Below are 17,179 nucleotides of genomic sequence, written 5' to 3'. Positions count from 1 at the left end.
AGACTTCCTCCCTTTACTGATTCTGAACCTTTTATACAACCGTTTGTCCTTTACGATTTCGATACGATATCTAGAATCATAGAATAGAGAAGTTGGAAGGGGCCTATAAGGCCATCAAGTCCAACCCCTTGCTTGATGCAGGAATACAAATCAAAGGATATCTGCCAGGTGATTATCTAAGTTTCTCTTGAATGCCTCCAGTGTTGGAGCACTAACCACAACTCTACTCATAAGAAGAAAGAAATAAACTAATGAATAATGTCCATAAAGATGAACTTACACAACATTAGAATTCCTCCATAAGTCAAAACACTTTCAATTTTTGCTGTGTACCTGCTGGAGCAGGAATGCATGTTCGATGAGCAGCTGTAACAAAGGAGACCTAACACTGGAAGAAAGCAGTAAACTTCAGGACTCTGCACTGGGAACATCCCTCTCTCCCTTCTGTGTTTGGGTCAGTTATTCTCCTTCATATACGAATCATTCTTACACAGTTTGCCACGCCAGCAATAGTACTACTGTGTTACCTTAATCGGTGTGAGCAAGAAACATGAATCTGGTTTGACCATGCAAAAATAAGCTGCTGTTTAACATTTTGTGAAGCAATAAGACTACGAGGAAGTGGGGGGGGGAGTATATATCTCTACCTAAATTTTCCCCTGAAGTAGGGGACGTATTCTACTCCACTGGTCTGCAAAACTCCGAAATAATTGATTTTGCTCAAATCTTTTCTTACGCGGCTCCTGTAACATCTCTACTTTGGGGAAACGATTGAGTTAAAACCGTAGAGCTTAGACAGTTGCAGCTGCCTAGAAGGGACTCAGAAGGAAGTACAGTTAGAGAAGGGGCTTGATGATGAAGGGACCTTCCTGTTGCAAGCGGATCTCTGGAGTTAGACACCTAGCAGCATCCCCATGCCCACTCTTTAATGAAAACAAAGCCAAGAGGGAACACACCAGGCAGACACCAACAAAAATACAAGGTTTGACGTGGCTGCATTAGCATTGTCCCCCAGGGCAGCAGACAGGAAAAAATGAGGAGAAAGGGTCTGTGAAAGGGGTGGGAGGCAAAACAGCAACGGAGTCAGGAGATTGTGATGGCAGGCATGTGAGAATCGGGGACAAGGGAAGGTAAGAAGGCAGGCTTCCTTCCCAACACAGGGATACATAGTGCTGTGTTTATACGGAGCCAACATCCCTTTAGGGAGAACCATTGAAATGAGAAATAATTTGTGCTGAGTGGCTTGGATCTTTAAAACAAGGCGATGCAGAGCTCTGAGGAGCCTAGGGGTGAAAGTAGGACAAGGCTCTATGCAAATATTTGTGAGGAGTCTCGCCAAACTCTCCCCTCTAGGTTCCATAGATCTCTTGTGTAACAATTTTTTTAAAAAAACATGTCTGTCTGTCTGTCTGTCTGTCTGTCTGTCTGTCTATCTATCTATCTATCTATCTATCTATCTGGATAGCCAAGTAATAGTATTTATTGTTGTTTTCAAGGAACATATCTGTTCTGCAAGATATTAAAGAGCTGTGATTGTTCTAGGACTATGTAGAATGTGTGGGGTGGGACATCTCTTTTATGTAAAGTATTATCTTATAGTTATTATTTTGATTGTTATGGATCTCTAGACCATAGACATCTACACACCTTCCTCTTACACAAACCTGTTGCTTTCCCTGCCATCAGGACTCCTTAGTACTAACGCTGCTGTTACTTCCCGTATGGAAAGTGCAGAAGAAATTTATGTTCTGGATCTCCAGGACTCCAGTGAGGAAGAAACACAAAGAGGTGAGAAATTAGGCATTAATTAATTAGGTGTCTTCAAGGTAGTTCTGACTTATGGTGATCTTCCCAGGGTTTTCAGGTATCAAATATTCAAAAGTGATTAATCAGTCTCTACTTTTGTGGTACCCTGGGACTGTACACCTTTCTCAAGGCCACATTGGTGGCAAAACATGTAATCCCATCAGGCAGAGAGGCTCCGCATGTTCTCAGCTGGCACCTTTTTGGGAGGAACAATGATGAATTAAGCTCCTGAGCCCTGGCTCCACAGTTAGATGCTCCAATCTACTAAGCTCATCAGTTCCCTGAATGTGTATAGCATATAGCCTGTTTCCTAAGAGACTGAGCTGTAGGCATACTGAGGTGAGAAAACATAGGATATAGGATCTGTTTAATATATAAATAAATCCTAGATACTTAATAAGAATACAGTACTTGAATCTGTTCAATTTTTTTCTTAAATTGTAAGATGCAGGAAATGTGTTGTTTCTTTGTTATCAAGTGTGGGATTTGTGTTGATTAAGAACAAAATGAGGCAGTCAAGGTGCAGTAATCTATTATTCCTCCTAAAAGATTACAAAAATAAGCAAAGTGAAGTCCTCCAATATAGCTGTTTGGCTTTTACATGATTACTTCTGAAAGCTGATCTTTGCTTCATTCCTCTTACACAGCTGCTTCTAACTATAGTTGGACAGCAACAGTTTTAACAGAGAAGCCTATCTTTTAATAAGCTATAAGAGAAACGTTTGCTGTTTGTTTTTAATGCTCCATTTTTATCAAGAATTGTGTAATTTCCTTCCAGTTATACGTAGAACCATGAATAAGTAAAATTCTGATATCCAGGGCAGTCTCTATGTCTGATTTTTCTTGTATGGTTCTATGTCATGTTGCAGGAGTCAATCTCTCTCTCTCTCTCTCTCTCTCTCTCTCTCTCTCTCTCTCTCTCTCTCTCTCTCTCTCTCTCTCTCTCTCTCTCTCTCACACACACACACACACACACACACACACACACACACACACACACACACACACACACACACACACACACACACACACACACACACACACACACACACACACACACACACACACACACACACACACACACAGAGAGAGAGAGAGAGATATTTGGGTCACGGCCCTATTTTCCATAACAGACAAACCTGTACTGGATTCCAGGTACATATTCCCATTGAACTCATTATTTGTTTTATTTATTTATAGGCCACCTTTCTCCCAATAATTTATATTGTGTAATGTTTAATGTATATAGTCCTACAGCTTGAAACAATATACAAGACAAAAGTTCTGGGTTCATTTGGCAGCAATGAAATAAACATCTGTGGTATAATTATTTTGACAGAGGGCATTGAGATGATAAATGAAGATAAGGAAGAAGGAACAGAACTACAGAGGATACATAAAGAAAGCAAGGACATTTATAGAAGGGCAGAAGAGCAGCATGAAGTTTCTCCATCCAAGGAAGTCACAGTAGAAGGCTGTCTTATAGAAATCCCTCAACATGAGTCAAGTAATGGTGAACCTGTAATTTCTGTGGAGTCTATGGATAATTTTTCTGATAATGACAAAGTGCCCAAAGCCACAATCTGCCCTGACTGTGGAAAAAGTTTTAGTAATAGCTCTCACTTAGTCCGGCACCGTCGTGTCCATACAGGGGAGAAACCATACAGGTGCCCCCACTGTGACAAAAGCTATCGCCAGGACTCTCATCTCGTTCAACACATGCGCTCCCACACAGGCGAGAAGCCATACCGCTGTACACACTGTGGCAAGGGCTTCTCCCAAAGTTCCAATCTCATTATCCACCAGCGGACACACACAGGGGAGCGCCCCTTCACCTGTCCGGAGTGCGGACGGAGCTTCAGCCATAGCTCTGATCTTATTCAACACAAACGGATCCACACAGGGGAGAAGCCCTATGTCTGCTCCATATGTGGAAAATGCTTTTCACAAAGCTCCAAGGTCACCCAGCACAAGCGCTTTCACTCTGGAGAACGACCATTTTCCTGTGGGGAATGCACCAAGACGTTCCGTCTCCGTGCTGACCTGGTCCGCCACCTCCGTGCCCACACTGGTGAGCGACCTTTTGGCTGCCCAGAGTGTGGGAAGCACTTCGCCGAGAGCTCCCATCTTATCCGGCACCAGAGGATCCACATGAGTGAGCGGCCTTTTCGCTGTCCAGACTGTGGGAAAGGGTTCAATCAGAGCTCCAATCTCCAGCAGCACCAGCGGGTACACCGAGGACAAAAACCCTTCAAGTGTGATGAGTGTGGGAAAGGTTTCGGTGTAAGCTCAGCACTCTTGCAGCACCAGCGCACACACACTGGTGAACGGCCCTACTGCTGCAGCCAGTGTGGGAAGAGCTTCAGTGTCAGTTCTACCTATCATATACACCAGCGTATCCATGCTGGCCAAAAGCCCTACTCGTGTGCTGACTGCGGGAAAGGGTTTGTACGCAGCTCGGCTCTCCTTCAGCACCAAGCCACTCACACTGGTGAAAAGCCCTTCCGATGCCCCTACTGTGGCAGGGGCTTTGGACAGAAGTCAGCGCTGTCTCAGCATCGGCGAGCCCATGTGAGAAGAGGAGAGACAGTGACTTTGGTGGAGGATTGGGATGGTGCTGGCATGGAGGGTATTGGGGACCAAGGACTAGAAGGAGGGGTAGACGGCATGTGGCAAGGCAATGGAATTGGAATTATGGGGCAGGAGTGGCCTGGTGATGGGAATGAGCGCATGCAACAGGAATGGGAAGATGATGGGGATGAGACTATGAGAACAGAGTGGCCAGAAGATGTCGATGAGAGTGAGGAGCAGCAATTGCAAGAAGATGGCAGAGAGGACACAAAGCAGGAATGGAAGGAAGGTGCGGATAGAACTGTGAGGACACAGTGGCAGGAGGAGGAGGATGAAGATGAGGGAGTGGAGCAGTGTTCCCAGGATGACTGTATAGAAAACATGAGACTGGAGTGTCAGGATGACGACGACAATGATGATAATGAAAGGGTGGAGGTGGGTTTACAAGGCGAGGTTGTTGAGAATGTGAGGCTTGAGTGTCACGATGACAATGAAAGTGCAGAGGAAGATTTGGAGGACGTTGGTGATCCAAAAATGAGGGGAAAGTATCCAGAAGAAAGTGTGGAGCAAGACTGGCAGGATGGTAAAGAGCAGAGCTTACGAAAGGAGTGGGGGAACATTGCTGAGAAAAATGCAAGGCAAAAAGCAACAAGAGTGGAACTGGAATGGCAGGACAGTGAAGATCATAGTGACAGACAAAGTTGGCTGGGAGATGAGGAAGAGCGCTTGGAAGCTGAAGGGGAAAAGAGTGGGCGACAGTCTTGCCATGATGATGAGGGGCCTGTGGAATTAAACTGATCAGCTGGGGGTGTACAGAAAGCAATGAGTGGAGTGTCTTCGGAGTTTACATGATAGCCAGAAGCAACAAGGCATTAACTGAAAGTGTAGTGGGCAGAAATAACTATGCTACATCTTGGTACAAAGTGGCCTTGTTCTTCTGCATCAATTATGGCCATATTTGTGTTGGTGGCAGATTCTGTCAAGGCTGCTCTCCAGTTGAAAGTGTTCCTCAGCCCTAGTACCTGCATGCCTGGCCTGGGTACTATAAAGTAGCTGCCTTTTGGTCAAGCTATATGACGATCCAGATCCCGGTGTTGTCCAAAGTCTTGTGCCATTTGCTGATCAAATTAATTCCAAATGGATTATTTTACTCAGTCACTTTTTAAATCTTATATAAATCTCCATGGTGTGCCATGCTGCCCAGTTTTAACCATAAGCTACTAAAAACATGTAAAGCTCCTCCCTTGAGGTAAGTGTGTATGTGTTATGTGCCATCCAGTTGCATCTGGCTTACGGCAACCATAATAGGATTTTCAAGGTACAGTATATGAGATATTTCAGGGGTGCTTTTACTATTGCCATTCCCCAGCAAATTTCCATGGCTGAGCAGGGATTTGAACTCGGGTCTTCTGAGTCTTGGCCCAACACTTTATCCACTACACCGTACTGGGTGTCTCCAACAGTAGGTGCCTTTGCATAAAGAAGTGGCTGCCCTTCCTTACTGTGTAAGCAATTCTTGCTGTACTCCTGAAATTTTTTAATTTTTATTTTGAAAGACTACCACATCTTAAGACTGAATGCTTTGAAGTCACTGGCTAAAAAGGTGCTTTGTGAGCAAAACCCAATAACATTGTGTTTTATTTTCACAGTTATTATTTAGGAGCCCTGAAGAATCAGGGGGCATATTTAAGACTCCAGTATTTAACTAGAACAGCGTTCAAACCTCTTATTGCATGCCCCAGACCCTTCGTCTCCTCCCTTCAACTGTAGTTATTTTTGTAACATTCTGATTTCCTTCTTTTACCAATTTCTCCCTCTTATGAACTAATAAATGCTCTTTTTGATTCCCTTCAAGTGTATGGACTCAATAATTATGTGCCATCAAGTCACTTCTGACTTATGGCAACCCTTTTCAGGGTTTTCTAGGTAGTCACTACTAAGAAATGGTTTACCATTCATTTTTCTGGGGTGCCCTGGGACAGTACAGCTTGCCCAAAGCCATATAGGCTGGCTCTGCTCCCTGGAGATACAGTGGAGAATTGAACTCCCAACCTCTGGGTCTATAGCCAGATACCTAACTCTCTGAGATATCCAGGCAGCTAACATGCTGACTTCTATGTTACTTAAAAATAGTTTTTCTAAATCCCTTTCAATATCCAACATTGTATATAGTCTGGATATTGGAACATACAGTATTTATATTATTTACAACCAGAATGCCTATATGTTTTCAGATGCCTGATCAAGACTCCCTGACCTAGATCTGGAGATTCACATAACTTGTTCTGCATGTCTTTGACTTGTGTTTTAGAAACAACTACATGAAACCGCAGAAGCCTCTGTGCTGTAAGGTCTGTAGATCTTCAGCTGTAAGATCGAATCCACATGACGGAATGAGCGCCTGTCGCTTGTCCCAGCTCCCGCCAACCTAGCGACTCGAAAGCATGCAAATGCGAGTAGATAAATAGAGACCACCTCGGTGGGAAGGTAACAGCGTTCCGTGTCTAAGTCGCACTGGCCATGTGACCACGGAAGATTGTCTTCGGACAAACTCTGGCTCTATGGCTTGGAAACGGGGATGAGCATTGCCCCCTAGAGTGGAACACGACTGGACAAAAATTGTCAAGGGGAACCTTTACCTTTACGTGGCCAACTTATTTTGAATTCATTAGCAAGTTGTCATATGGCTTGGAGATTGATCCGCAATAAAAAGCAGGCCAGAATTTGGGATTATTTGGGACGCACATCAGAGTAACTGTAATTGTGTAAACTGCAATAGAGAATGTTGCCAAATCAACTATTACATACAGCAAGAATGCAAGCAACAACATTAATTTGAGCAATAATGTTAATCTGTGGCAATTTGACCACTATGGTTTGCACAGTTATAGTTAACAATAATAATGAGTTTCTGTCAAGTCAGAACTTATTGATGGCAATCCTTTCCAGGGGTTTCTAGATACAGAGTACAGTACTCAACAGTGATTTATCACTTCCTTCTTGTGGGGATATCCTGGGATAGTGTAGCTTGCCCAAGGCCACACAGGCTGGCTCTTTTTCAAGACTCACCATGGGGAATTGAATTTCTGAACTCTGGTTCCACAGCCACAGCCTTGTGGTGCAATGGTTAAAACTGCTGTACTGCAGCCAAAACTGCGCTCACGACCTGGGGTTCAATCCCAGGTAGCGGCTCAAGGTTGACTCAGCCTTTTATCCTTCCGAGGTCAGTAAAATGAGTACCCAGCTCGCTGGAGGGGCAATGTGTAGCCTTCATAATTAACTTGTAAACCGCCCAGAGAGTGCTTGAAGCACTATGGGGCGGTATATAAGCAGCATGGTTTGCTTTGCTTTAGATACCCAAATCACTGAACTACCCCAGTGGAAAACCCAGATATTCAAAGAGATGTCACAATCTATTTTCTCTTTTAAGCTGAATCTTGATTTACTAAAGTTTCTTTGAAATGGTTGTTGTGGGTTTTTCGGGCTCTTTGGCCGTGTTCTGAAGGTTTATTTATTTATTTATTTATTGTATTTATACCCCGCCTATCTAGTCATTTCGACCACTCGAAGGTTGTTCTTCCTAATGTTTCGCCAGTCTCTGTGCTCTGGTGATGTTCTTTGAAATGTTTTTTTTTCTAAAAGAGGATGAAATCTATGTGTCCAGTTCCTATTTCAAAATCCAGAAAAAGCTGCAAGTGGCCCTGCATAATCTTTCGTCTCTGATGTGAAGTGGGGCAAGTGACACCTTAAGTAGATTTAGAGAAGCTAAATCTAAATTTGGGGTCAAGAACCACAACCCATCTGGGGAAGTGATGACAGCTATGAAGGGCCTCCACTGGACAAGTCTACTCCCTTCATCTCCTTTCTGCCTCTCACTGCAACATGCTGCTTTCAGTTCCGTGTTTCTACACGCCATGTAATAAGAACTTGCTATGTGCTACCCTGACATATGTTGGTGGCCTGTTAGCTTGCCAAGGCCGCTAATGGAAATGCCAAAAGTTAACGCAACTGCTGCCCCGTTTTCCATGGCGGATGCCCCAATGGTGAGAATGAAAGGCCTCACTGCCAGCACCCGAAAGATTTCTGGCAGAGCAAACATTCGGACCACGGACCACAGATCAAAAGTCTAAGGGGAGAAAGTTAATTTTGTCATTGAGTCTCGGCTTCTCTGTTCAATGGGTCTGCTAAGCTCCCATTGTATTCTTTCTCTTTATCGCTTTCTACATTGCCTTCTTCCCCTCTATCACCTGCCACAATGCCTTCTAGAGGTAACGCAGTCTCATTTTCTTCTTGGAGGTCCATCTTCTGCTTATAATTACGTTTGAAGAATCCACACTGCAAGTGAAAAGAACGGGAAACTATTAATCAAAAAAAGCAAGGTGCTTAATTGGGTGTGGGAGACATACTGTAATCTCAAATCTTATACCATTAAAAAAAATAGCTTTGGGCAACACATGAGCCCTACAGCGTAACCCAATAATATTTTACTTGTCGGTCTGTCCCTTTCTTATCAGAAAATAAACTGGATAAACAAATGAAAATGAGGACCAGGCCTTTGGCCAGCTCAACCCTGATTATGGAGTACTTATGTGGGTCTGCCACTTGAAAATTGGCAGCCTAATTTAACCCGCAGGGTTCCTATGTGTAGACTTTGACAATAACAGGCACAATGCAGCCCATGTTAAGCATGCTTAAGTTTAATTAATTCCAGTGGGAGAGTTAAGCACTGTATGGCATTCATATCTATAATCTGATTCCCGTTGCTTAGTGTAGTAAGTCACACTAGAGTAGGCTCATTGAATCAGCAGAGATTTGACAAGCCAACCCCTCCGTAAGTTCCACTGATTCAAATGGACCTTCTCTAGTTGTGACTTACTTTAGCACAACCTCCTCTGTAAATTGACCCACCAAATCTTCAGTGATTCAATGGGCTTACTCAAGTGTCACTCACTAAACTCAGGAACAGGATTTCAGCCATAGATTTAAAAGGGATTCATCTTGGATCACACAAATTATCTTAAAGAATTATGGTTATTCAACAATTCTGATCTGGACAATTTTTCAAACTGAAATGGAATAGATCAGTATCCCCAATCTGTGCGCATATAAGAGAGAGCTTTCATGTTGTGGTAGTTTTCATCAGAATCAGAACATCCTATCAGACTAACACGGAGACCTATTCTAGAACATTTTATATCATCAATAGAGTTCTACATTTTAAGATAAGTAAGTCCAACTTCTGGGACAAAGTAGACCCAATCCTAGAGGCAGAAAAACAGAATATATCATACCAAATTATTTAACAATTAAATACAGAAATCTATGCATTTTTGGATTGATTGATTGGTTGTTTTCTTTATATAACAAGAGCTGAGCAATTTGTACAATTACAGTCAACCAGTTTTTACTGCCATTCCTGCAGTACGTCTCAGGACAAAAAAAAATCTAAATGGGGCAACATGGAGGTACAGACCTGTTCTCTAAACATGACAAAACAAATTCTGCATGAGTCAAATTTGATCTAAAAATTTCTTCCAGTGTAGAATCCTCATAGCTTTGATACAGGGTTTAAGTTTTTTTTCCTAGCAACTTCCATCAAGTATTAGTGGAGCCATGTTTGGGGACTGGCCATATCACAGATGCATAGCACATTCTTTGTGAGTATGAAGTTCCATGTTCATTCCTGGCAACACCAGGTAGAACTAGGAATGAATCCCAACCCAGGAAAGCTGGTGCACTGCATAGAGAAAACAAAGTCAGGCAGACCAGTGGTTTCATTCACTACAGGGAACCTCCTATGAACTGAATCTATGAACTGGTTTGAAAAATTAACATTTGTTGCTTTCAACTACTACAAATGATTTTTTAAAATTTGTTGCCCAAAGAAGAAATTAAAGTCTCAGCAATTCATAAGGAACCCCAGACCTCCAAAGTACATCCACTCTTACCTTGTAAAGTCCAAAAATGATGAGGATCAACAACAACAAGCCTCCAATGCCACTGCCTATTATAATAGGAAGATAATTCATCTCAGTGATCACCTCCACTTCAGTGACCTTTGGGAGTGTTCATGTGGCAGGGATTAAAGAAAAGGAAGAGAGAGAAAAAAAGACATAGAGAATCACTAACCATACTGGAAGCAGACTGATATGAACAGCTTGATTCTGGTGGATCTAAATCAGCAGTGAAAAGATACCTGTATTATTACTCAAGGCGAACATTTCAGCCCAATAGAAAATTTTCCCCCAAATAAGTCCTTTCTTTATTTAATTATTTCTTTGCAATATATGTCATACTCAGAATATATCAGATAACAATAATCTTAGAACTGCAGAGTTGGAAGGGACCCTATGGATCATCAAGTCCAGCCACTGTCAACAAAGCACACATGGGGAATTGAACTTCTGGCTCTGCAGCCAGGGACCTACACCACTGAGCTACCCAGGAGTTCATATGTTTGTTGCTTCTCACCTGAAAGCCTTGTTACCAGACAGTCAAAAAGCAAGCAAAACAACATGTTCAGAAACTGCAAACGTTGAAGCACAGTCTTATTTTCTGTGAAGCCCGCTAGTGATGGTTGCACATCCATATTCATTTCAAAATAGATATGTGCATAAAAACCAATGACATATGTTATAGGTAGGGAAAGCAGCAAAAGGCGTATCTTCAAAATATTGTTCGTTCTAAAAGAAAGGGAGCCATGATACTCAACATGACCAGATCATGGTTGGGCTTTACGATTCTGGCTAGAATCCTGCTGGCTTTGCACAACCTAAGTCCACAATTATGTCACTGGCATGTACACTTCCATACTCAGTGTGCACATCTAGGCACTTTGCAATTCATTTATGAAAACAATGTGCCTTTGACCAGGGCCTCAAATTTGCCTGATCAACAATTTGGCCCCAGTGAGAGTGGCTTCACTCTTCATTATGAGAACAAAATTTGTAAGTCAGTCTATATTTGATTATTCAAATACAGAACCAAATACAGTAAAGACAATACCAATTTCTCTGCTACAATGTTCCCCGAAAATAAGACAGGGTCTTCTATTAATTTTTGCTCCAAAAACACATTATGGCTTATTTTCAGGGGTTGTTTTATTTTTTTCCATGTACAACAATCTACATTTATTCAAATACAGCCGTGTCATCTTCTTCTGGTTGCTGCATAAGGGTGGAGGGCAGAGTTTCACTTAACCAGGGCTTATTTTGGGGGTAGGGCTTATATTACGGGCATCCTGAAAAATCACACTAGAGCTTATTTTCAGTTAGGTCTTATTTTCGGGAAAACAGGGTACCTCTTCAATACTACCTGAATGGAACGAGCAGACCGAAGTTTGAGAACCTTTGTTCTAAAGGTTATATGCATTGTTATAACTGTATTTTTGATGATTTATATATGTTATACTGTTGTGTTTTTATCTATGTAAGCCGCCCAGAGTAGACATTGTCTAGAGGGGTGGGGTGGAAATCTAATAAATAAACAAACAAACAAACAAACAAACAAACAAATTCAGTTGAATTCTTTAGCAGAATATGTTGCATGAACCATTGTTGTAATGTAAACAATGCAAATACATTTTCAGTGAGTAACAAAAATAAATAATTCCAAAAGAATACAATACCTGAAATTGGGCAAATCTATGACCATAGAAATTTTTGTATCTTTCAGTGTCAAACGTTAACCACAGGGCTGTGCAAAATTTTGACCGAGGGAACTGCTGCAAGCATAAGGAAAGAGACCTCAATTCATAAGCAGACAATTGCAGCTTTCACTATTAGTTAGTTTGTTTAAAATAGTTTTATCCTACCTTTCACCTTAAAAAGTTCCCACAGCAGCTTACCGCTATTAAGAGACCGTATTTAAACTAACAACAGCAAATACACAGTACTAAAAAGATCAAATTAATGCAATACTAAAAAATATAAGCAACACCAAAATGCATTCAATGTAGTAAGATACAATTCATTAAAAAAACACCACTCAGTCAACTCAGGGAAAGCTTGCCTGAAGAGAAAGGTCTTTGCCTGCTTGCAGTAGGACAGTAAAGATGGGGCCAACCTGCCCTCCTGTTGGAGGGAGTTCCAAAGTCTGGGAGCAGCAACAGAGAAGGTCTCTCTCCTGTGTCCCCCACCAAACACACCTGTCTGAGCGACAGGCCTCTCTTGGTGACCTTTAATAGGTTAACTTGAAGACTCATTATCTTGGTGATTATTTTGAGAGGGTTAAGGAACCCCTTGTGACACAGTTATGGTTTCTAAATCTAGAATAAGAAGATCACAGCTCAATCAACAAGTCTGGTCACTCTAGAGAGATGTCTGCCCATATGATTTACATCAAATATAATTCGAAACAAAATTTGCAAAGGTAGATGAAGGCTGGAGTTCAGTGGTTTAGTCATGTTTTGCTTGCAGAATGTCCCTGGTTCAACCCCAGCCTCTTAAAGATAGCTAGAATTAACTCCTCCCTGAAACTTTGGAGGGCTGCTATAACTTACTAAAAACAATCCTGGTTTAGTGAAAGGCAGCACATGGGTTACCTCCTACATACAATTTAATATTTTGGGTTCAGTAGCTTTCCTTTTGTGGTCTGTATCCTGAGCATATTGCTCCGGCTGCTTAAATTCTGGGAAACTGTGTTTTTCCCTCAATCTGGAAGCTCCTAGCGAACAGAGGAAAAAATACAGTTCTCCCAGCTACTTCCATAAAACCAGCCACCTGTTCAAAAGTTGGTGGGAACAAGTGTCTGTTGCAACCTATTATTTCTAAGGAATACAGGAATCTTACCTCAATGCTGCCGTTAGCAAACATTACCCCAGTAACACTGATTATAGAGGAATTTATCTGTCCAAGGTCACAGCTGTAGATGTGATATTCACTAGCTGCACATTGCTAGAAAAAAGAAAATAGAACAATTAATGAAAGAGCCCATCCACATTTTAAAGGTATGTTGCAAAAGCAGGTGCATCTCTTGAATGGGCCAGTAGCTCTTATTCAGACCAAACTTACATCTCTGTATATTAATATGTTTGGAATTTGTTTTGCAACCAGAACAGGGCTTGAAGTTCATACATATCCACCTCCTTCAACACATAAATCCACTCCTGGTTTTCTTTTAACATTACTTATTTCAGTAGTCTGCTTTAGAGAGGAAAATCCATGTTTCTGTTGTTGCTATTGTTTGAAGCACAGGCAACCCGAAACACTTTCCAATTTACTGCAAATCTCCCCGAGTTCTGTTAGTAAATCCCAGACTGCCTTCTTTCTCAACACCTCTACTGTCAAATACAGAAAAATGGAACAAACACACATATTCTTCGCTCATTTACTTCTGCTTCTATTTCTTTCTCCTTTCTTTGTTATTTTCCTTGTGTTGAGTTACAGTTCGCAAGCCCTGTTGGTGAAGGGGCTGGCAGGTTGATGGCACAGCAATACGTAATGTATTTAATTTTTAATCTTGCAACAGCCTTTGAGATCTAAAACTCTGCAAGTAACACTCATACTGAGGTTTTAGTCTACCTCCTCCTCAATCCACTTGGAAGGCTTGTGTTTCTCCATTGGAGCAAGTTGGCAAAACACAGAGGGATCCTGGGAAGAGAAGAAGAATCTATGTTACGACACCAAAATCGTGAACATTTGAGACTGTTCTTGTACCAGTTTTTCAACCAGTCCATGAGCCATGGGTACTTCTGATTGATTGATTGATTGATCTGATGAGGCCACATCACCAGATTTTCAGAAGGGCTAAATTATAGTATCTTCCACTTCTGATCACCACGCATTTTCCCTCTGGTTCACTCCTATTTTTAACAACTCCAAAATAATCTAACTGCAGAAAGGAAGGATATATGAACAGAATGGTGACGTAGTTTTCCAGCAGCTGTAAACATGAAAATGTGAGATGAGATACCAAGGTGGTCTTCTCAGGGGAAGATGAACAATATATTAAGGATGTCCATCCTTTCTCCATCACTCGTTCTGGATGGTGATCCACAGAGCCACGTCTTGTAGCCAAAGAGAAGTCCCTTCCCACATCCCACTCTTACAATTTCTATGAGGTTTACAAAACAGGGAGAGATGACTTTGAATACAGCAGCATTTAGTGCGTAGCAAACACAGAAGAACTAGTTGTAAGTCTGAAATTACTGGACATGCCCATTGTAACAATGTATACTCAAAACTGAGATTGCCATCCACTTGGGGGGCAGGTACTCTTGGTTTTTAAAAGGTAAATCTTAGACATACCTTTTTTAAAAACTCCAGACTACTGATTCAAATGCTAGAGGAAAGCTGTGCAGCAACTAGGAGAAGTCAAGAAAGAGCCGGAGACTCGACTCAATTGGTTATGTCACTCCTACTACACTGATGGGATAGAGGTACACACAGGCTAAAGATCCTAGACCCCCATGAAGTGCAATAAATCAACAGGAATTTCACTTTTATCTTGCAGCGATAGAGCAATGACTGACTGACAGCACTAGGAAATCCCTGTCTGGAAAGATCTCATGCTTTAACTCCTTGGAAAGCTGCTGCGGAAATGACTTCTATCAAATGTTCTGATTTAGCACTGGAGGGTGCTGTGTTTCTACCTTGTACGCTTTGTTGCTAATACTCACAGTTTGGATGTTTTTCACGTCCCATATCAGCCTGCCAGGAAATTCAGTGGGCACCTTCACAAAGACAGACACGGCAGGAGGCGGAGAAGTACCTATGGGCCAGTTGGTTATCTGAGGGGTAACGGGGGGGCGGGGGCGGGGAAGGAAGGAAAATGAGACAAAGTAAAGCAAGAAGTCTTAACATGGTAAAAGAAATGCTGGCAGAAAAGAAGCGGAAATGGACAGCAATAACACAGTACAAGATAGTTCCTTATATCCAAGTCAGAAAATTAAAACCACTAGAGTCTAGCTCCCTATGGTCTACCTTGTTTTACAGATAGATACGGAGTCTGTTGTTGTTGTTGTTGTTGTTGTTAGTGCTTCCAACATATTTTTGGTATCACCTGGCAGGACAAAGTTCCAAATACAGTAGTCCTAGAATGAACTGGGATTTGTATTGTTTTGTGTGGTTACCAGCTATTGCTTCTTACTCACATTATATGAGTGTGTCACGGTCTTGTTTTCTTGATGCAAAAAAGTGAAGTTAACATAGTGAGTAGATGTCTCCATCCTGCACAGGAGAAAAAGTAGAGTAGTGAAACGTGAAGGCAAAGTCTTCATATCAAAGTTGTGTTCTATGCCTGACTTTGTTCTCTGATTTACATTCATTAAGCCTAAGTTATGACAGTAAAGGCTTTTAAAAAATAGAATTTCACTGGGAACATTTTCCTTCCTTCCTTCCTTCCTTCCTTCCTTCCTTCCTTCCACATACAGAAGTGATATTTGACCCCTTGCCTTACTTTGCCCAACAGAGTCAAAATTTTGTTACCTTTCCCAGCAGAGGCAAAATGTGTCATATCGTCCCCCTTGCAGGGAAAAATAGGTAGCAACTCAAGTCATTGGAGGAACAATTATGGGAGGACAGGGTGGGAAAAAAGACTAAACATCGTTTTCTTCTCAATTCCCATTACTCTGTGAACAATTTTACTGTCTCCTGCAGAACCTATTTCAAATACATGTGTTTATGTTCCCATCTCTTATGCAATCTCTGCTCTGGCTTTCTGACTTCACTCTCACTGAAATAATAAATTTATTTCTGGGCTATACCACTTTAGAAATCCCAGGATCATATGTTCTCTATAGAAAATTCTCTTATCAGCACATGCACAGAACATGCTGGGGAATAAAGATATCTCCTAACCTTCTACCTGACATATTGGGGTTTTTTGTGTAAAAGGAGTCCCGTTTCCCCCCATTGCACGTACACACACCATTCAGCAATGTGTAGTAGCCGCCTGAGGGGCTAACCACTGTTGTATACTCATGGTCTTCAACTTAAATACTATTGTCTTTCATTGTTGGAAGACATTTTGGGTCCTTTTCAAGGAGAAAGGTGGGATAATAATATATTTTAAATAAATATGTATATAATTGGTATTGTTAATATATTATCTGTATATCTTAAATCACTGATGATTTTTCCATGAACGTTCACTTTTCTTTCATCTGAATCTACTCCAGCTTTTCACATGCCTTTCCTGACCTCTTTGCCAATGGGAAACTATTTTGTTTCTCTGTACTCTGTCTTAGCAATAGCATCTTGACAAGAGTATAGACTACACATTAAAACCATCAAATGTATTGCAACCTCTTTATGAACAATGATCAAGCAGACGCTTACCTCTCAGCAATGATGTTGACAGGATACTTGACAGGGATGCGAAGTTTGGCTGTGTTGTCAAGAGCAGTGTCATTCCACTCATTGTCGCTGTAAGACAGACAGATGCCAAGAACATGTAAACTATTTGTAAAACCACTTACATACAGTACTTTACAAATCATCCTGACTTTCGGAGAAATAAGCACAGCTATGAAATCCAAAATCTAAAACTCCCCAACATCCTAGTGTCTATTACCCATTATTACACAGCAATAAGTGTTCTCCTGCTTATCTTGAACTCCTATTATTGTTCCCTGTGGTTGAAATAACATTTGTTTCCTCAATTCTTCAAGTTCCCGATCTTTCCTTAATGACTTAACCTGACTGTAACCTACTGTTTCTGCCACCTGACTTCTCTGTTTTGCAACCTTTTCATTAAGCCCCGTGCTTTCCGAATCCAGCCCTACACCTTGAGTAGAAGCCTCAGAGCTTGGAAAGCTGCTTTTTAAAAAGTATAGTTACAGCTACAGTTCAAGGTTCTCCAA

The 17,179-nt window shown here is 41.6% G+C and overlaps 2 protein-coding genes across 4 annotated transcripts in view; one reads left to right on the top strand and one right to left on the bottom strand.

Moving 5' to 3' along the window:
* Positions 1–6,226, top strand: part of LOC110090084 (uncharacterized) — a 32,774-nt gene extending 26,548 nt beyond the window's left edge. Inside the window, exon 8 of the mRNA XM_078377104.1 lies at positions 3,417–6,226. Within this exon, the coding sequence (XP_078233230.1) occupies positions 3,417–5,175 (1,759 nt within the window). The 3' untranslated portion in view covers positions 5,176–6,226. The remainder of the gene's footprint in view (positions 1–3,416) is intronic.
* A 1,717-nt stretch (positions 6,227–7,943) lies between these two features.
* The window catches only part of ITGAL (integrin subunit alpha L), a 52,072-nt gene continuing 42,836 nt past the window's right edge, over positions 7,944–17,179 (bottom strand). For 2 of the 3 annotated variants that reach the window (XM_072976852.2, XM_078377099.1), the window contains 8 exons: positions 16,656–16,742; positions 15,470–15,545; positions 14,996–15,106; positions 13,899–13,967; positions 13,167–13,271; positions 12,005–12,100; positions 10,326–10,433; positions 7,944–8,712 (listed from right to left, as the gene is read on the bottom strand). In XM_072976852.2, coding sequence (XP_072832953.2) covers positions 8,527–8,712; positions 10,326–10,433; positions 12,005–12,100; positions 13,167–13,271; positions 13,899–13,967; positions 14,996–15,106; positions 15,470–15,545; positions 16,656–16,742 — 838 coding nt within the window. In that variant the 3' untranslated portion in view covers positions 7,944–8,526. The remainder of the gene's footprint in view (positions 8,713–10,325; positions 10,434–12,004; positions 12,101–13,166; positions 13,272–13,898; positions 13,968–14,995; positions 15,107–15,469; positions 15,546–16,655; positions 16,743–17,179) is intronic. The other variant, XM_072976853.2, reaches the window with a different exon arrangement.

The sequence above is a fragment of the Pogona vitticeps genome, chromosome 6 (genome assembly GCF_051106095.1).
Source record: "Pogona vitticeps strain Pit_001003342236 chromosome 6, PviZW2.1, whole genome shotgun sequence".
NCBI classification, from domain to species: Eukaryota; Metazoa; Chordata; class Lepidosauria; order Squamata; family Agamidae; genus Pogona; species Pogona vitticeps.
The sequence above is the reverse complement of the archived record's forward strand: the minus strand, read 5'-3'. Positions and strand labels throughout refer to the sequence as shown.